This window comes from Anomaloglossus baeobatrachus, chromosome 5 (genome assembly GCF_048569485.1).
Source record: "Anomaloglossus baeobatrachus isolate aAnoBae1 chromosome 5, aAnoBae1.hap1, whole genome shotgun sequence".
In the NCBI taxonomy this organism is placed as follows: Eukaryota; Metazoa; Chordata; class Amphibia; order Anura; family Aromobatidae; genus Anomaloglossus; species Anomaloglossus baeobatrachus.
Window position 1 is genome coordinate 266,585,301 of NC_134357.1, and position 21,119 is coordinate 266,606,419.

The window sequence follows — 21,119 nt, forward strand, 5'->3', positions numbered from 1 at the left end:
AAAAATGTGACAAAGTCCTAACCGATTCCATAATAAATGATTTGCTGTGGCAGTAGACGATGAGTGGTGATGAATACGCTCCGCATTTCAGACAGTCCGGCGTCCTTTGACAAAGCTTAATGTCCGCTCTGCACATACAGATGTTTTCTTGAGTGCGTTGTCCAGTTACAATAAGTGTATGGACATGTATAAATGTGCTTCTGTATAATAGCTCCATCTAGTGTATATGCATTTTCATGCTTTGTATTAGAAATAAGTCATCTTTTTGGCAGAACTTGATGAGCACATTAGTTTTTTCTGACTGGAATTTAGTCTGTGAGCAGTTATCATGCTGGGGTCAGGGGGGGGGGGAGTTGGGGCCCTCATGGGGGAATATTGTGGTCATTTTATTGTATTTGTAAAGAGTATTGGTTCTGAGGTTTCCTACTAGCAAAGTAACTGAGACCCCAGGAGCCTCCAAAATGGCTGCCGCACATACTACAGGGCTACAAAACAATGGCGGCCATCCCGTCAGCAGTACGGTGGTCATAGCAACATCTCTAGCGACTTGTCAGACTGGCAAGGTCACGTGGGTTCTAGGGAGAAATGCGACTCGGGGAAGAATAGAGCAGACGGACGGATGATTTCCGGCGGCTCAGTGAGTGCTCAGTGTGTGTGACCGGTGTGCTGGTGCTTGTGAGAGGCTGCCGCTCCATAGAAATCCCCAGAACACCCCGTGTCCTCCCGCACTGCGCAGTGTCTGTGGAGCCGCCACGGGTGCCCGGAACCACCGCTGCCCCTAGTGGCTGCGCTACGGTAGTTCTGGTCTGGCACAGAATGTCTGCCCTGAAGCCCACACAGGCAAGAAGGCAGGACGGGTGTTGCTATGTCCCCCACTCCTATGCAGAATGTCTCCACAGCCTCCTGTATACTGGATGTCATCCGCCATGGTCCTCCTGCCAGTAGGACCGCTGCATCATCAGCCATATATAACGTCTCCTCTACCCCAACACTATATATAAGATGCCTCGCGTGCCCGCACCCTATACCTACACACAGGGTGTCTCCATTCCCCCATGATACTAATGTCTCTGCTGTCATCAGCTATGGTACCCCAGAAAGTAGGGACGCTGCATCAGCAGCCATATATAATATCTCCTCTGCCCTATATCCAACACTATATATAAGATGCCACGCGTGCCCGCACCCCATACCTACACACAGGGTCCCCCATGATACAATGTCTCTGCTGTCACCAGCTATGGTACCCCTGAGAGTAGGACCGCTGCATCATCACCCATATATAACGTCTCCTCTGACCTATATCCAACACTATATACAAGATGCCTCGTGTGCCCGCATCCTACACCTACACACACGGTGGCTCCATCGCCCTCATTATACTAATGTGTGCTGTCATCCGCCATGGTACCCCTGAGAGTAGGACCGCTGCATCATCACCCATATATAACGTCTCCTCTGCCCTATATCCAACACTATATACAAGATGCCTCGTGTGCCCGCATCCTACACCTACACACACGGTGGCTCCATCGCCCTCATTATACTAATGTGTGCTGTCATCCGCCATGGTACCCCTGAGAGTAGGACCGCTGCATCATTAGACATATATAACGTCTCCTCTGCCCTATATCCAACACTATATACAAGATGCCTCGAGTGTCCACATCCCACACCTACACACAGGCTTCATTGCCCCATGATATTAATGTCGCTGTTGTCAGCAGCCACAATACCCATATATAAAGTCTCCTTTGCCCTATATCCAACACTATATACAATATGCCTCGTGTGCCCGCACCCCATACCTACACACAGGGTGGCTCCATTGCCCTCATTATACTAATGTGTGCTGTCATCAGCCACGGTCCCCCTAAGAATAGGGCTGCTGCATCATCAGCCATATACAGTATAATGTCTCTACCCCAACACTAAAGATGCCTCTGCCCACACCTATACACAGGGTGGCTCCATTGCCCTCACTATACTGGATACCTCATGTATTTGCTACATGTGGCATGTCTTGCCTTTAATCTATTTAAAGAGGTCAGATCATCCACTCAAATATGTTGCAGTTCCTCTGTGCACACTCTCAGGCATAACATTACCCCACCCCCACATATATAATCTGCCCTTTCTGCCTATACATGAATATGTGTAGTTATGAGGAAAGGGGGTGGGAGTGTGATCTAGGCTGGAGTCACACTTGGACTGACACGCGCGTGACTCCTGCGATTCTCGTATCACATCACCCGCTGTGATGTGAGACTCGCGCGAGTCAATGGCAAGTGTGACTCCAGCCTCAGGCTCTGTTCCCGCCATGAGCTTTCGGTGAGGTTTTGATGTTGCAGAATCTCTGCCCCTATTATGTAGATTGAGTTACTTGCATTTTTTACTATGCTTTGTTTTTGATACATCCTGGTATTTGGCTTTGACAAAACTTTGTTCATTTACTGAGGAGCAGATTACGTGAGTTTCTGATGCGCTTCTGTTTCGGAAACTCACTAAGCCCCTGTGCGCACTAGAAAAAGGAATTTTCTTAAGAAGATTCCGGAGGCTCATTAAGATTTCCGCACCTGCAGGAAAATACCGCACTGAAATCCGCATCCAAATGCGCATGCGGCTTGTTGCGTTTTGCTGCGGATTTCGTGCGGATATGCCGCAGCCAACGACGGACTGGCTACTGGAGGAATCTCCAGAAATACCAGGCCTGGCCGCGGTTACCTGCACTGAACTCCGGAGCTCCCACTTGAGCTCCGGAGTGCAGCCTAGACTAAACTGCGAGCGCCGAGTGATTGATTCCCCGGCGATTTTAGCCTAGTCTAAACTGCGAGCGCCGAGTGATTGATTGATTCCCCGGCGATTGCAGCCTAGTCTAAACTGCGAGCGCCGAGTGATTGATTCCCCGGCGATTGCAGCCTAGACTAAACTGCGAGCGCCGAGTGATTGATTCCCCGGCGATTGCAGCCTAGACTAAACTGCGAGCGCCGAGTGATTGATTCCCCGGCGATTGCAGCCTAGACTAAACTGCGAGCGCCGAGTGATTGATTCCCCGGCGATTGCAGCCTAGACTAAACTGCGAGCGCCGAGTGATTGATTCCCCGGCGATTGCAGCCTAGACTAAACTGCGAGCGCCGAGTGATTGATTCCCCGGCGATTGCAGCCTAGTCTAAACTGCGAGCGCCGAGTGATTGATTCCCCGGCAATTGCCGTTTAGTTCAGGCCAGGCTGATCTCCAGAGCTCAGGTGACAGCTCCAGAGTGCAGCCCGGCCTCTCTACAGCTGTCACCTGAGCTCCGGAGATCAGTCCGGCCTGAACTAAACTGAAATCAACGGGGAAACAATCACTCGGTGCACGCAGTTTAGTCTAGGCTGCACTCAGGAGCTCAGGTGACAGCTCCGGAGTTCAGTGCATGTAACTGAATCCAGGCCTGGCATTACTGGAGATTCCTCCGGTAGCCAGTCCCGCAGCTACCTGCGGAAAAGAAGTGACATGCAATTGTTTTTGCTGCGGGAATCCTGCAGCAAAACATGCAGCTGTCAAAATCCGGATAGGATTTGCTGGTGAATCACTGCAGAGATGTTATGAACATTTTCTGCAGCGAAACATGCAGCAAAACCGCAGGAAATCCACAGGAAATTCCGTCTAGTGCACACAAGGCCTAAAATGCATGTGTGATTTATACCTGCGGATTTTCTGCATCTAATGCAAGTCTATGGGGAAAACCTGCACATAAAACTCAGCGTACGCACAGGAGAAATTGACACGTTGTGAATTAGAAACACACACCACAGGTCAGATAATGCTGAATAAAAAGCACAGTGGGCAGGAGATTTGTATAAAGGCTGCCTTTTTGATGAAAATACAGTGTCAAAAGCCCACTAAAAACTGTGGAAAAGTAGCCCACTGATCATATACTATGTATTCTCTGGTTAAGTTATACAGATCTGTTGTAATAAAACTCCTTATCACACAAAGTTGATTTTAATCAATAGATTTTGGAATAATAATACATATCAAAATTGGATGTAATTAAAAACAATGTTCCTGCGCTGAGATAATCTTATATATGTCCCCCTGCTATATACTGTGTAATGGCTGTCTGACCGTACAGGGACATGATTTGATCATACCACAGCTCCTGGGCTGGGGAGGAAACATAAAAGAGAGTATACAGATAGGATAGCTGGGATCACAAATGATTCTTTCTTGGAGGTAAAACATTTTTTTAAAAAACAGGCAGGGAAATGTTTTACCTCACAAAAAGAATCAGATACGACCCCATGCTGTCCTGTCTTTATACTCCTTTTTTTTTTGTGTCCTCCCCTGCCCAGTTGATGTGGTATGATCAGACCATGTTTCTACGGTCAGCCACTGTCATTACACAGTACATAGCAGGGTTACGTATATAAGATTATCTCAGCACAGGAACCTCTTTTTAGAGACAGAGAAAGAGACAGGGCCGGGAAAAGAGACAGGGCCGGGAAAAGAGACAGGGCCGGGAAAAGAGACAGGGCCGGGAAAAGAGACATGGCCGGGAAAAGAGACATGGCCGGGAAAAGAGACAGGGCGACAGGAAAAGAGACAGGGCGACAGGAAAAGAGACAGGGCGACAGGAAAAGAGACAGGGCGACAGGAAAAGAGACAGGGCGACAGGAAAAGAGACAGGGCGACAGGAAAAGAGACAGGGCGACAGGAAAAGAGACAGGGCGACAGGAAAAGAGACAGGGCGACAGGAAAAGAGACAGGGCGACAGGAAAAGAGACAGGGCGACAGGAAAAGAGACAGGGCGACAGGAAAAGAGACAGGGCGACAGGAAAAGAGACAGGGCGACAGGAAAAGAGACAGGGCGACAGGAAAAGAGACAGGGCGACAGGAAAAGAGACAGGGCGACAGGAAAAGAGACAGGGCGACAGGAAAAGAGACAGGGCGACAGGAAAAGAGACAGGGCGACAGGAAAAGAGACAGGGCGACAGGAAAAGAGACAGGGAGACAGGAAAAGAGACAGGGAGACAGGAAAAGAGACAGGAGAAGAGACAGGGCGACAGGAGAAGAGACAGGGCGACAGGAGAAGAGACAGGGCGACAGGAGAATAGACAGGGCGACAGGAGAATAGACAGGGCGACAGGAGAATAGACAGGGCGACAGGAGAATAGACAGGGCGACAGGAGAATAGACAGGGCGACAGGAGAATAGACAGGGCGACAGGAGAATAGACAGGGCGACAGGAGAATAGACAGGGCGACAGGAGAATAGACAGGGCGACAGGAGAATAGACAGGGCGACAGGAGAATAGACAGGGCGACAGGAGAATAGACAGGGCGACAGGAGAATAGACAGGGCGACAGGAGAATAGACAGGGCGACAGGAGAATAGACAGGGCGACAGGAGAATAGACAGGGCGACAGGAGAATAGACAGGGCGACAGGAGAATAGACAGGGCGACAGGAGAATAGACAGGGCGACAGGAGAATAGACAGGGCGACAGGAGAATAGACAGGGCGACAGGAGAATAGACAGGGCGACAGGAGAATAGACAGGGCGACAGGAGAATAGACAGGGCGACAGGAGAATAGACAGGGCGACAGGAGAATAGACAGGGCGACAGGAGAATAGACAGGGCGACAGGAGAATAGACAGGGCGACAGGAGAATAGACAGGGCGACAGGAGAATAGACAGGGCGACAGGAGAATAGACAGGGCGACAGGAGAATAGACAGGGCGACAGGAGAATAGACTGGGCGACAGGAGAATAGACTGGGCGACAGGAGAATAGACTGGGCGACAGGAGAATAGACTGGGCGACAGGAGAATAGACTGGGCGACAGGAGAATAGACTGGGCGACAGGAGAATAGACTGGGCGACAGGAGAATAGACTGGGCGACAGGAGAATAGACTGGGCGACAGGAGAATAGACTGGGCGACAGGAGAATAGACTGGGCGACAGGAGAATAGACTGGGCGACAGGAGAATAGACTGGGCGACAGGAGAATAGACTGGGCGACAGGAGAATAGACTGGGCGACAGGAGAATAGACTGGGCGACAGGAGAATAGACTGGGCGACAGGAGAATAGACTGGGCGACAGGAGAATAGACTGGGCGACAGGAGAATAGACTGGGCAAAGAGACTGGGCAAAGAGACTGGGCAAAGAGACGGGGAAAGAGACGGGGAAAGAGACGGGGAAAGAGACGGGGAAAGAGACGGGGAAAGAGACGGGGAAAGAGACGGGGAAAGAGACGGGGAAAGAGACGGGGAACGAGACGGGGAACGAGACGGGGAACGAGACGGGGAACGAGACGGGGAACGAGACGGGGAACGAGACGGGGAACGAGACGGGGAACGAGACGGGGAACGAGACGGGGAACGAGACGGGGAACGAGACGGGGAACGAGACGGGGAACGAGACGGGGAACGAGACGGGGAACGAGACGGGGAACGAGACGGGGAACGAGACGGGGAACGAGACGGGGAACGAGACGGGGAACGAGACGGAGAACGAGACGGAGAACGAGACGGAGAACGAGACGGAGAACGAGACGGAGAACGAGACGGAGAACGAGACGGAGAACGAGACGGAGAACGAGACGGAGAACGAGACGGAGAACGAGACGGAGAACGAGACGGAGAACGAGACAGACACAGAGAGAGGCAGACAGACAGACAGACACACATGGATAGAGACAGACAGGGAAAGAGACAGAGAAACAGAAAGACAGACACACAGACAGAAAGAGACAGACAGACAGAAATATACAAGCAGAGACAGACAGAGACTGGAAGAGAGACGGGTACTACAGCTAGTAGCCTTATAACTGTAAAATATCAAACGCAGATGTTACTCTCCCAGGATTCAGCCATTGCTTCAATCTGTGTTTTCTGGCTGTAGCCAATCACTGAGCTTTCTCCATCAGCATGGAGCATGAGCTTATGATTGGCTGTAGCGGTGATGTGCACTATGGTCGTGATGTCACCAAAGACTGGCGCAGTCGTGACTTCCCTACTGTAGTGCACGTCACCACTGCAGCCAATCACTGAGTCTTCTCCATCAGCAGAGCGGCTCAGCTTATGTTTTGCTGTAGCGGTGATGTGCACTATGGTCGTGATGTCACCAAAGTCTGGGGCAGCGTGACTTCCCTATTATAGTGCACATCACCACTGCAGCCAATCACTGAGTCTTCTCCATCACCTCGACTTATCACTTTTACCTCAGAGTAAATAGCATTAAAAACTAAAACCAATTCCTGAATTCCTGTTTTTCTTGTTCATTCTGTGTCCAGAAAACCTGTATAAAATCAGCCTCTTACTTTCTTCATAAATGGTACCAATAAAAACGTCAACTCCTCTTGTGAAACAAGACCTCATATAGCCAATGTGCCCGTGACTTCCGACTGGGGACTTACATATTAAGCACCACTCCAGCGGTGCAATAAAAAGATAACACATCTCTGCAATGGTGCTTTATAACATCATGTGGCCGGATTCTATAGTCTCACTGCTCTTACAGTAAAGAATCCGCTTCTATGCTTATGATTAGCCGCCTTTCCTCTGACTGTAAAAGATGCGCCTTGTTACTGTTGCAAGCCTAGGTGTAAAATATCATTGGAAAGATCTGTAAACGGTTCTGTCATATATTTGTACATTGTAACAAAATAAGATCGCCGCTAAGTTTTAATTTTTACAACACTGATTAAACCCAAGTTTAATAACCCTGGTACTGCGGATAACCCATTCCCGTTATATACAGCTCTGGCAAAAATTAAGAGACCACTTCCAAATTGTCAGTTTTTCTGATTTTTCTCTTTATAGGTCTATTTTGAGTAAAATGTAAATTGTTCTTTTATTCTATAAACTACTGACAACAGCTCCGAATTTCCAAGCAATAGATCTTGTATTTATTTTCTGAAAATGAAAAATGATCAAAATAACAAAAAAATGCATTGCTTTCAGACCTCAAATAATGCAAGGAAAACAAGGTATTAATCATTTATAAACAACAACACTAATGTTTTACCTCAGAAAGAGTTCAGAAATCAATATTTTGTGGAATAACCATGATTTTTAATCACAGCTTTCATGCGTCTTGGCATGCTTTCCACCAGTCTTTCACACTACTTTTGGGTGACCTTATGCCACTCCTGGTGCAAAATGTAAGAAGTTCTTCTTTGTTTGATGGCTTGTGACAATCCTTCTACCTCTTAATTACATTCCAGAGGTTTTCAATGGGGTTCAGGTCTGGAGATTGGGCTGGCCATGACAGGGTTTGATGTGGTGGTCCTTCATCCACACATTGATTGACCTAGCTGTGTGGCATGGTGCAAAATCATGGTTATTTCACAAAACATTGACTTCTGAACTCTTCCAGAGGGAAAACATTAGTATTGTTGTTGTTTCTAAATGATGATGAACTTGTTTTCTTTGCATTATTTGAGGTCTGAAAGCAAGGCATTTTTTCTTATTTTGAGCATTTCTCATTTTCAGAAAATAAATACAAAATGTATTGCTTGGAAATTCGGAGCCGTTGTCAGTAGTTTATAGAATAAAAGAACAATTTACATTTTACTCAAAAATATACCTATAAAGAGAAAAATCAGAAAAACTGAAATTTGGAAGTGGCTCTTCATTTTTGCCAGAGCTGTACATTGGAGCCCAAAATTGTACACAGTATTCTAAGGCCGGCTTTGCACATTACGACATCGCATGTCGATGCTGCGATGTCGAGTGCGATAGTCCCCGCCCCCGTCGTACGTGCGATATCTTGTGATTGCTGCCGTAGCGAACATTATCGCTACGCCAGCTTCACATGCACTCACCTGCCCTGCGACGTCGCTCTGGCCGGCGATCCGCCTCCTTCCTAAGGGGGTGGGCCGTGTGGCGTCACAGCGACGTCACACGGCAGGCGGCCAATAGCAACGGAGGGGCGGAGATGAGCAGGATGTAAACATCCCGCCCACCTCCTTCCTTCTCATAGCAGCCGGGACGCAGGTAGGAGATGTTCCTCGCTCCTGCGGCTTCATACACAGCGATGTGTGCTGCCGCAGGAACGAGGAACAACATTGTACCTGTCGCTGCACCGGCATTATGGAAATGTCGGACCCTACACCGATGATACGATAACGACGCTTTTGCGCTCGTTCATCGTATCAAAAAGGTTTTACACACTATGACGCATGACTATGACGCCGGATGTGCGTCACTTTCGATTTGACCCCACCGACATCGTACCTGCGATGTCGTAGTGTGCAAAGCCGGCCTAAGTGTGTCCCATGTCTCATATCAGATGTCTTGTTGTGGAATACCATCTTTTATCACTTTATGTAAATGAGCTCTTCCAGGCTATGGGGCGGATGCTGCCTGGAAGATAACTCCATAGATTGCTTTAAATAAAAGGGGCGTTACCAGTGTGATGTGTGATGGCCACTTTCTGCTTTGACTGCAGAGCTGTATGTGATTATAACTGACACTTCTGCAGGTTCCTCTCAGCTTCAGCCTACATCTCACAGGCAGACAGTGTTGCAACATTGTTTCATTAAAGCAGAGCTCAGTGAGCTGCAAAAATTGTATTTGCCAGAAGTCAAAGGCTGTGTCCGCACGCTGCAGTTTATTTGTTAACAACAAAATTGCACCTTCTGGCAGAAATACACACTTTGTGCCAGAAAATGCAACAAAAATCCACATGCGTTTTTTGCCATGTTTTTGTCTCAAGCATTTTTTTTAGTGAAACCAAGGGCTGGAAGGGCTAAAAAAAAAGTTGAACAAAAACACACAAAGAATTGATATGCTGCAGATTTTAGTCAACCCCAAACTGCAGGCAAAAAAAGCAATGTGCACTCAGCATTTCTGATTTCTCATAGACTTTGCTGAGAGAAGGAAAGGCATGCAGTTTTGGGGAACAAACTGCACCAAAAAACGCAGCGTGCGCATGGGGCCAAAGTTTGTTTCTGGTGATCTGTGTCAGTTACTTGTCTCACACTAGAAACGCCCCTTTTATTTAAAATGAGCTCTGTAGGCGGAGTTATCTTCCAGGCAGCATCCGCCCCATAGCCAGGAAGAGTTCATTTACATAAATTGATAAAAGATGATTTATCCACGAGAAGGCATCTGATATGAGGCGGACAAGTATGGCTTTTTCCAGCATTCTATAACCTGTCTGCCCATATTAACAGTTTAAAAAGGTCAAAGTGGTAGCAGATTCCATTTAATTAACCCCTTCACGACCGGCCGATTTTTTTGCTTTCCGTTTTTTTTTCGCCATTCTTTTTCTGAGAGACGTAACTTTTTTTTATTTTTCGGTCAGTATGGTCATGTGAGGGCTCATTTTTTGCGGAACGAGCTGTACTTTTAAATGAAACCATCAGTTTTACCATATAGTGTACTGGAAAACGGCAAAAAAATTCCAAATGCAGAAAAATTGCAAAAAAAGTGCGATAGCACTATGGCTTTTGAGATATTTTATTCACTGTGTTCACTATATGGTAAAACTGATGTGTCGGTGTGATGCCTCAGGTCAGTGCGAGTTCGTAGACACCAAACATGTATAGGTTTACTTTTATATAAGGGGTTAAAAAAAAATCGGAAGTTTGTCCGAAAAAAGTGGCGCACGTTTTACGCCATATTCCGTGACCCGTAACGTTCTCATTTTTCGGGATCTATGGCTCAGTGACGGCTTATTTTTTGCGTCTCGAGCTGAACGTTTTTAACGGTACTATTTTTGCGCAGATGCTACGTTTTGATCGCCTCTTATTGTATTTTGCGCAAAAGTTGTGGCGACAAAAAAAAGTCGTTTTGGCATTTGGAATTTTTTTGCCGCTACGCCGTATACTGATCAGATTAATTGATTTTATATTTTGATAGATCGGGCGTTTCTGAACGCGGCGATACCAAATGTGTGTATATTTGTTATTTTTTTAACCCTTTAATTTTCAATGGGGTGAATGGGGGGTGATTTCAACTTTTAGGTTTTTTTGTTTTTTTTTTAAATTTTTTTTAAACTTTTTTTTTAACTTTTTTTTTAAATTTTACTAGTCCCCCTAGGGGGCTATTGCGATCAGCATTCCGATCGCTCTGCAGTATCTGCTGATCACAGCTACAAGGCTGTAAACAGCAGATACGCTCTCTTTCTCTTTTGCTGTGCCGCTGGCACAGCGAAAGTGAAAGCAAGTCAGGTGTGGTACAGGAGTCATCACATGACCCTGTGCTACCATGACAACTATCGGAAGTCACGTGATCGTGTCACGTGACTTCCGGTATCGGGCGGTAAGTAAAACTGTACCGCGATCGCGCTTATAATGGCGCTGTCACATATTGACAGCGCCATATAAGGGGTTAAACAGCACGAGCAGATAACGATTCTGCTCGTGCCTAGCAGGCACACATCTCAGCTGTGAAAATCAGCTGAGATCTGTGCCGATCGCAGCATGCTGCCGCCGGCAGACCGCGGGCAGTAATGTTATGACCGCAAGGACGTAATTTTACGGCCCGCGGTCGTTAAGGGGTTAATATGTCAAAAAGAAGAGGGCCCAATACTTATCCCTCAATGAGCCAGTTGCTAACCCAGTTACACATATTTTCTCCAAGTCCTATTGCTCTCATTTTATTTATCAACCTTTTATTTTATGTAGCACTGTATTAAACAACTTTGAAAAGTCCAGATAGATAACAACCACCTTAGGGGTGCTTCACACACAGCGAGCTCACTGCCGAGATCGCTGCTGAGTCACGCTTTTTGTGACGCAGCAGTGACCTCATTAGCGATCTCGCTGTGTGTGACACTGAGCAGCGATCTGGCCCCTGCTGCGAGATCGCTGCTCGTTACACACAGCCCTGGTTCGTTTTCTTCAAAGGCGCTCTCCCACTGTGACACACAGATCGCTGTGTGTGACAGCGAGAGAGCGACAAATGAAGCGAGCAGGGAGCAGGAGCCGGCGTCTGACAGCTGAGGTAAGCTTGTAACCAGGGTAAACATCGGGTAACCAAGGTGGTTACCCGATATTTACCTTAGTTACCAGCCTCTGCAGCTCTCACGCTGCCTGTGCTGCCGGCTCCGGCTCTCTGCACATGTAGCTGCTGTACACATCGGGTTAATTAACCCGATGTGTACAGCAGCTAGGAGAGCAAGGAGCCAGCGCTAAGCAGTGTGCGCGGCTCCCTGCTCTCTGCACATGTAGCTGCATTACACATCGGGTTAATTAACCCGATGTGTACTGTAGCTAGGAGAGCAAGGAGCCAGCGCTCAGTGTGCGCGGCTCCCTGCTCCCTGCACACACAGCTAAGCGGTGTGCGCTGGTAACTAATGTAAACATCGGGTAACCATACCCGATGTTTACCTTAGTTACCAGTCTCCGCAGCTTCCAGACGGCGGCTCCGTGCAAGCGCAGCGTCGCTTGCACGTCGCTGCTGGCTGGGGGCTGTTCACTGGTCGCTGGTGAGATCTGCCTGTTTGACAGCTCACCAGCGACCATGTAGCGATGCAGCAGCGATCCTGACCAGGTCAGATCGCTGGTCGGATCGCTGCTGCATCGCTAAGTGTGAAGGTACCCTTAGTCCAACCTGGAACTTGCCTTCTCATGGAAGCTGATTAGATTAGTTTGTTTGCATAGATTTTACATGCTGTATTTGGCTGCAAAATTTGTGTCTACAGTATATGGCGGTTTCTGTTGGGGACTACAATTACCTACTGGCATTATTTGTTTATGGCGGTATTATTTATGTGCACTTTAGTCGTATTTTTATCTTTATATAATGTTAGCACTTTTTGGCTTATAGGAGCTGGTATTTTTATTATTATACAGTAGTAGTTAAGGAAAGAGGTGTATAATGGCATGTCTGCTACACCCATTGCTGCCTAAAGCATGGAGCAGTGTGATTGATCAGATCAGGCCATCTTCTTCCATTACTCTATTGTGTGCTAATGTTCATGACCCCATTAAATGTGCTTTTGATATGCCCATATCCGCAATTTGTGCCTCAATAGCGAATATGGATAGGACAACCTTCACATCCCATAATCCTTGAGTGGCCACGATTCTGTCTTTCCTTGACTTCATTTGGTAGGTACTAACTTACTGCATACCTCCCCCACCCCAGACAACCGAGATGCCCTGACACCCTCGTCTTGGCCTTTATCAAAGTCACTCAGGTCTTCACACAAGCTCCTTTTTCAGGCTTTTTTTTTAAATAAATTTTAAGGCTGCCCAATATATCCAACTCTTTCGTTGTCTCAAGATATTCCATGTTTACTTCACCGGTCATATTATGGCTGATCAATGCATGTGAGTCAGAATATTGCGGCTAATATGATATATCTACCTTTGTCTCTTCAGTAAGACTTGTCCTGCTGAAGTCTCCCATGAGGCAGTGGTCCTCTTTCTGTCTGACCAACTGAGGATGGACAAGGACAGAAAAGAATTAGCTGACAGGGTATTAAACCTGACCCTGGAGATCATCTACCTGCTGACTGGAGAGGTGAGCCATGCTGGGAGCAGTCAGGGGTGGGGGATCAGGACTTGGTGTCTGCCAGAGCCTTGGTCAGCTCTCATACACTGTCTTCATTAACCCTATTAACAGCCAGAGCAAAGCTCAGCAAAGTCATTTGAGTATCCCAGCATGCACTGGGGTTCTCAAACAAAATGTCATCAAACAGGAAGTAGGTGAAAGAGAAAGTAAAGCAGTTAGATAGCATAGTGAGGCAATGATAGCGACTTTTTAATTAAAGTATATTAGAAATAAGATTAGATTGTTGCATTAAACAGACAGACATTTAGAATTATAATAAATGTTAATTTTGGACCACCCCTTTAAGCCCCACCCCCACACACAAAAAACCAAGCCCTAAATATAAGATGCGCTTGATTTAATAATAATAATAATAATAATAATAATAATTTTATTCATTTATATAGCACTATTAAGTCCACAGCGCTTTAGGAAGGAATACGAATCTGTCAGCAGGTTTTTGCTACTTAAAGGGAATCTGTCAGCTGGTTTTTACGACCTCATCTGAGAGCAGCATAATGTAGGCAAAGACATCCTGAGTCCAACAATGTATCACTTAGATTACTAGGTGCAGCTGTTCTGAGACAATCAGAATTTTTAGATGTAGCCATACAGCAGAGCTGAGAGAGCTGTGCACGCCACACCAGGCTTTCTATGGAGATTGTACATTGACTGTGAGGTGTCAATCAGTGGCTGCGGCTTTCCAGACTGCTGTGCATGTGACATTGTAGCACAAACAATGAGAAGTCCTGCTGCTTAAACAAACATAGCAAATAAACAACAGATTGGACTTTGACAAGACAGGTATCCATGAATTCTCTCTTTTAACCCTTGCAGCATGCTGTCTTCAGATTACATAGCAAAAACCGCTGACAGATTCCCTTTAAGCATGATATATGGCATGAGAGCCTGATTACAGCGATGTCATAATTTCAATACAATCAGTATTTTCTCAGCAGGAGATTATCACTGCTTGACTACATCTCACCTGCAGCTCAGTCAGACTGATCTGTGTAACCCCGCCCCCACCAGAGATTAACAGCTTGCTAACTATATACACAAGAAGCTGCTAGTCAGGGGTGTGGGTGGGGTAATACACAGCCCAGAGGTCTTAGCTCTGCTACATCAGACAAAACAGGTGTTCCATGAAAACTACACCAAGCAGCCCAGTAAGTGACACATCCTGAAGACAGGGTATTTTGCCCTATATTAAGCTGCTCTCAGATTATATAGCAAAAACCTGCTGACAGATTCGCTTTAAGGAATAAGGTCCATCTGACTCCAGCTCTGCTCTCAGTAAGACAGGCCAGTAAACACCAGATTTAATGATTCCGGGCCTATGTTTTCTCTGAATTACCGATTGATACATACCTAGCTGCAGTTGCACAACCAGGATCTTATTCATGCGCTTGGTTCAGGCAGCATCAATCTAGTAACAGGTTCCCTTTTAAATAGATGGTAAATGTGCATTGCTTGGGGGACATTTGGCTAATCATTGGCCTGTGGGACTTGCCTGTACATTGGTGGTCCCCCATGGATACTTTATGTAGGAAAGTCTATGCAGTAAGTTTTGGTTTGTGTGTCGGTGACATACTTATCTCCTTTTTACTCAAGATAAAAAAAAGCCTTTCTTCGGCGCTCCATTGGGAGACCCAGACGATTGGGTGTATAGCACTGCCTCCGGAGGCCACACAAAGCAATTACACTAAAAAGTGTAAGGCCCCTCCCCTTCTGGCTATACACCCCCAGTGGGATCACTGGCTCACCAGTTTTCTGCTTTGTGCGAAGGAGGTCAGACATCCACGCATAGCTCCACTGTTTAGTCAGCAGCAGCTGCTGACTATATCGGATGGAAGAAAAGAGAGCCCATATAGGGCCCCCAGCATGCTCCCTTCTCACCCCACTTGCGGTTTGTAAGGTTGAGGTACCCATTGCGGGTACGGAGGCGGGAGCCCACATGCTGTTTTCCTTCCCCATCCCCCTAAGGGGCTCTGAGGAAGTGGGATCTCACCGGCCTCCAAGTCCTGAGGCCGGGCTCCGTCCACAGACCCATTGAACCTGCTGGATAAGGAGCCGGGGTACCGTTCAGGGACAAGGCCCTGCAACATTTAGGTACTCTGTGTCCCCCTATGGACTGGCCGCGCACGCTCCAGACTTGCTGGGTGTGCTAGTGCGCCGGGGACAGTAGCGCTGCGCGCTGGGGTTTGAGTCACTGCAGCTTAGCTGAGTGACTTTATGTGTTGGGAACTACCGCGCCGGCCGCTCCGGGAGCGGAGGCGCGGCTGGGACTTGTAGTGCGCCGGGGACTTAGCGCCGACCGTGCTTTTACGACGGCGGCGCTTATAAATCTAGTCCCCGGCTTTTGCGGCCTAGCTCCGCTTCGTTCCCGCCCCCTCCCTGTCACTCAGGGAAGGGGACAGGCGTTGTGCAATCATCAGCGCCGAGGGCTGGAGCCTTATTTACATGCTCCAGCCCTCTCACTGGGCACAGTGGGACGCAGGTTTCCCGCTTTTTGTCTGAGCACACCCAGGGCCCGCCCCCCCTCCACAGAGACGCCGGCAGCCATTCCTGCATGCAGTCTGGCTGGGGAACGGACACAGGCTCTGGGAGACCCAGACAAGGGATTTCTGGCGACCACACACCCGCGTTAAGCGGGCGGTAAGCAGCACATTCGTGCTGGCCCCACTAGTGCCACAGTGTTATTTGGTGTACTTTTTCCTGTACCAGATAGATCTATATATATTGCACTATAAGGTCGCTTCTTGGCTGTATACCCCTATTGCTCTGAGGAGACGACAACATGTCATCTGCAAAACGCAAGGGTGCCAAGACACAGGCTGTGAAAGCTGTTTGTGCCGCTTGTGGGGCTAATCTACCGGCAGGTTACAATGACCCCCATTGTGTGCAATGTTCGGTCCCTGTGCCACTTCGTCAGCCGGAGCCTGTGGTGGTAGTGGCCCAGGCAGAGTCGCCGGTGAACCCTGTCCCGGTGACGGGGACAGAGTTTGCTGTTTTTGCTGACAGGATGTCTGTCACTATGACAAAAATCCTAGAGACCTTGCAGGCCAGGCCAGTTACTCAGTCCATGGACACTGCTGTGGCAATGTTCCCCGGTCCCCCTCAGTTGGAGTTAATCAGTGCTTCAAGGGGGTCCCAGGCATCTCAGCCTGACGGCTCTGATTCAGATGACAGTCCCAGGCAGCCTAAGCGTGCTCGCTGGGAGAGACCCCCCACGTCTTCACGCGGATCAGGGTCTCAGCGAGAGGAGTCTCTACATGATGAGACAGAGGAGGGTGATCAGGAGTCTAATCCTGAAACCGCTCTCAATCTGGATACTCCTGATGGTGACGCCGTGGTAAATGACCTTATAGCGGCCATCAATAGTCTATTGGAAATTTCTCCCCCTGCCCCTTCTGCAGAGGAGGCAGCTGCACAGCAGGAGAAGTTCCATTTCAGGTATCCCAAGCCTAAACTGAGTACTTTTCTGGACCACGCTGACTTCAGAGAATCAGTCCAGAAACACCATGCCTACCCAGATAAGCGTTTCTCGAAACGTCTTAAAGATACACGTTATCCCTTTCCCCCTGACGTGGTCAAACGCTGGACCCAGTGTCCAAAGGTGGATCCCCCAATTTCCAGGCTTGCAGCTAGATCCATAGTTGCAGTGGAAGATGGGGCTTCACTTAAAGATGCCAATGACAGACAGATGGACCTTTGGTTAAAGTCTGTCTATGAAGCTATTGGCGCGTCGTTTGCTCCAGCATTCGCGGCCGTGTGGGCACTCCAAGCTATTTCAGCTGGCCTGGCACAGGTGGACTCTTTCATAGGTCCAGCAGTGCCGCGAGTAGCGTCCCTAACCTCGCAAATGTCGGCGTTTGCGACTTACGCTATCAACGCTGTCCTGGACTCTACAAGCCGTACCTCAATTGCGTCTGCCAACTCTGTTGTCTTGCGCAGAGCCTTGTGGTTAAAGGAATGGAAAGCAGATTCTGCTTCCAAAAAATGTTTAACCAGCTTGCCGCTATCTGTGGATAGACTGTTTGGTGAACAATTGGCTGAAATCATTAAGCAATCCAAGGGTAAGGACTCCTCCTTACCCCAGCCCAGGTCAAGCAAACCTCAACAGAGGAAGTGGCAGTCGAGGTTTCGGTCCTTTCGAGGCTCCAGCAAGACCCAATTCTCCTCGTCCAAAGGGACTCAGAAGGAGCATAGGAGCTCAGATTCCTGGCGGGCTCAGTCACGCCCCAAGAAAGCAACCGGAGGAACCGCTTCCAAGGCGGCTGCCTCATGACTTTCGGCCTCAGCCCTCCGCATCCTCGGTCGGTGGCAGGCTCTCCCGCTTTTGCGACATTTGGCTGCCACAGGTCAAAGACCGGTGGGTAGCAGACATTTTGTCTCACGGGTACAGGATAGAATTCAGTTCTCGTCCTCCGCCTCGGTTCTTCAGAACCTCCCCACATCCCGACCGAGCAGATGCCCTTCTGCAGGCGGTGTGCTCACTAAAAGCAGAAGGAGTAGTGATCCCTGTTCCTCTGCAGGAACAAGGGCAAGGTTTTTACTCCAATCTCTTCGTGGTTCCAAAAAAGGACGGCTCGTTCCGTCCTGTTCTGGACCTAAAGTTGCTCAACAAGCATGTGAACGCCAGGCGGTTCCGGATGGAATCCCTCCGCTCTGTCATTGCCTCAATGTCTCAAGGAGATTTCCTTGCATCAATAGACATCAAAGATGCTTATCTCCACGTGCCGATTGCTACAGAGCACCAACGTTTTCTACGTTTCGTGATAGGAGACGACCATCTCCAGTTCGTAGCTCTGCCATTTGGTCTGGCGACAGCCCCACGGGTTTTCACCAAGGTCATGGCGGCAGTGGTAGCAGTCTTGCATTCTCAGGGACACTCGGTGATCCCTTACTTGGACGATCTACTTGTCAAAGCACCCTCTCAAGAGGCATGCCAACACAGCCTGAATGTTGCGCTGGAGACTCTCCAGACTTTCGGGTGGATCATCAACCTTTCAAAGTCAAACCTGGCACCGACTCAATCACTAACGTATCTTGGCATGGAGTTTCATACTCTCTCAGCGATAGTGAAGCTTCCGCTGGACAAGCAGCGGTCTCTACAGACAGGGGTGCAGTCTCTCCTTCAGGGTCAGTCGCACACCTTAAGGCGCCTCATGCACTTCCTAGGGAAGATGGTGGCAGCAATGGAGGCAGTCCCGTTCGCGCAGTTTCATCTGCGTCCTCTTCAATGGGACATTCTCCGCCAATGGGACGGGAAGACAAATTCCCTAGACAGGAAAGTCTCCCTTTCTCAGACGGCCAAGGACTCTCTGCTATGGTGGCTTCTTCCCACCTCATTATCGCAGGGAAGATCATTCCTGCCCCCATCCTGGGCAGTGGTCACGACAGACGCGAGTCTGTCAGGGTGGGGAGCAGTGTTTCTCCACCACAGGGCTCAAGGGACGTGGACTCAGCAGGAGTCCACCCTTCAGATCAATGTTCTGGAGATCAGGGCAGTGTATCTTGCCCTATTGGCCTTCCAGCAGTGGCTGGAAGGCAAGCAGATCCGAATTCAGTCGGACAACTCCACAGCGGTGGCATACATCAACCACCAAGGAGGGACACGCAGTCGGCAAGCCTTCCGGGAAGTCAGGCGGATTCTGATGTGGGTAGAGGAAAGAGCATCCACCATATCAGCAGTTCACATCCCGGGCGTAGAAAACTGGGAAGCAGACTTCCTCAGTCGCCAGGGCATGGACGCAGGGGAATGGTCCCTTCACCCGGATGTGTTTCAAGAAATCTGCCGCCGCTGGGGGGTGCCGGACGTCGACCTAATGGCGTCTCGGCACAACAACAAGGTACCGACCTTCATAGCGCGGTCTCGCGATCAAAGAGCTCTGGCGGCAGACGCCTTAGTGCAAGATTGGTCGCAGTTCCGGCTCCCTTATGTGTTTCCACCTCTGGCACTCTTGCCCAGAGTGTTACGCAAGATCAGATCCGATTGCGGCCGCGTCATACTCGTCGCCCCAGACTGGCCGAGGAGGTCGTGGTACCCGGATCTGTGGCATCTCACGGTCGGCCAACCGTGGGCACTACCAGACCGTCCAGACTTACTGTCCCAAGGGCCGTTTTTCCATCGGAATTCTGCGGCCCTGAACCTGACTGTGTGGCCATTGAGTCCTGGATCCTAGCGTCTTCAGGATTATCCCAAGGGGTCGTGGCCACCATGAGACAGGCTAGGAAGTCCACTTCTGCTAAGATCTACCACAGAACGTGGAAGATTTTCTTATCCTGGTGCTCTGCACAAGGAGTATCTCCCTGGCCATTCGCGTTACCGGTCTTTCTTTCCTTCCTGCAATCTGGGTTGGAAAAGGGCTTGTCGCTCGGCTCCCTTAAAGGGCAAGTCTCGGCACTATCCGTGTTTTTTCAGAAGCGGCTAGCACGACTTTCTCAGGTGCGCACGTTCCTGCAGGGGGTTTGTCATATCGTACCTCCGTACAGGCGGCCGTTAGATCCGTGGGATCTAAACAAGGTCCTTGTTGCTCTACAGAAGCCGCCCTTCGAGCCTCTGAGGGATGTGTCACTTTCTCGACTCTCACAGAAAGTGGCCTTTCTGGTAGCGGTCACGTCTCTTCGGAGAGTGTCCGAACTAGCGGCGCTGTCATCCAAGGCTCCTTTCCTGGTGTTCCACCAGGACAAGGTAGTGCTGCGCCCCATTCAGGAGTTTCTCCCTAAGGTGGTATCCTCTTTTCATCTTAATCAGGATATCTCCTTGCCTTCCTTTTATCCGCATGCAGTTCATCGGTATGAAAAGGATTTACATTTGTTGGATCTGGTGAGAGCACTCAGAATCTACATTTCCCGCACGGCGCCCCTGCGCCGCTCGGATGCACTCTTTGTCCTTGTCGCTGGTAAGCGCAAAGGGTCGCAGGCTTCCAAAGCCACCCTGGCTCGATGGATCAAAGAACCAATTCTTGAAGCCTACAGTTCTGCTGGGCTTCCGGTTCCATCAGGGCTGAAGGCCCATTCTACCAGAGCCGTGGGTGCGTCCTGGGCATTACGACACCAGGCTACGGCTCAACAGGTGTGCCAGGCAGCTACCTGGTCGAGTCTGCACACTTTCACCAAACATTATCCGGTGCATACCTATGCTTCGGCGGACGCCAGCCTAGGTAGAAGAGTCCTGCAGGCGGCAGTTGCCTCCCCGTAGGGGAGGGCTGTCTTTGCAGCTCTAACATGAGGTATTTCTTTACCCACCCAGGGACAGCTTTTGGACGTCCCAATCGTCTGGGTCTCCCAATGGAGCGCCGAAGAAGAAGGGAATTTTGTTACTTACCGTAAATTCCTTTTCTTCTAGCTCCTATTGGGAGACCCAGCACCCGCCCTGTTGTCCTTCGGGATTTCTGGTTGTTTTTCGGGTACACATGTTGTTCATGTTGAATGGTTTTCAGTTCTCCGACGTTACTTCGGAGTGAATTTGTTTAAACCAGTTATTGGCTTTCCTCCTTCTTGCTTTTGCACTAAAACTGGTGAGCCAGTGATCCCACTGGGGGTGTATAGCCAGAAGGGGAGGGGCCTTACACTTTTTAGTGTAATTGCTTTGTGTGGCCTCCGGAGGCAGTGCTAT

At 49.1% G+C, this 21,119-nt stretch overlaps 1 protein-coding gene across 1 annotated transcript in view; it reads left to right on the plus strand.

The window, feature by feature from the left end:
- Positions 1-562: 562 nt before the first annotated feature.
- LOC142311220 (uncharacterized) overlaps positions 563-21,119 on the plus strand; it is a 49,175-nt gene continuing 28,618 nt past the window's right edge. The window contains exons 1-2 of the mRNA XM_075349431.1: positions 563-637; positions 13,324-13,465. Of these exons, the coding sequence (XP_075205546.1) occupies positions 13,388-13,465 (78 nt within the window). The 5' untranslated portion in view covers positions 563-637; positions 13,324-13,387. The remainder of the gene's footprint in view (positions 638-13,323; positions 13,466-21,119) is intronic.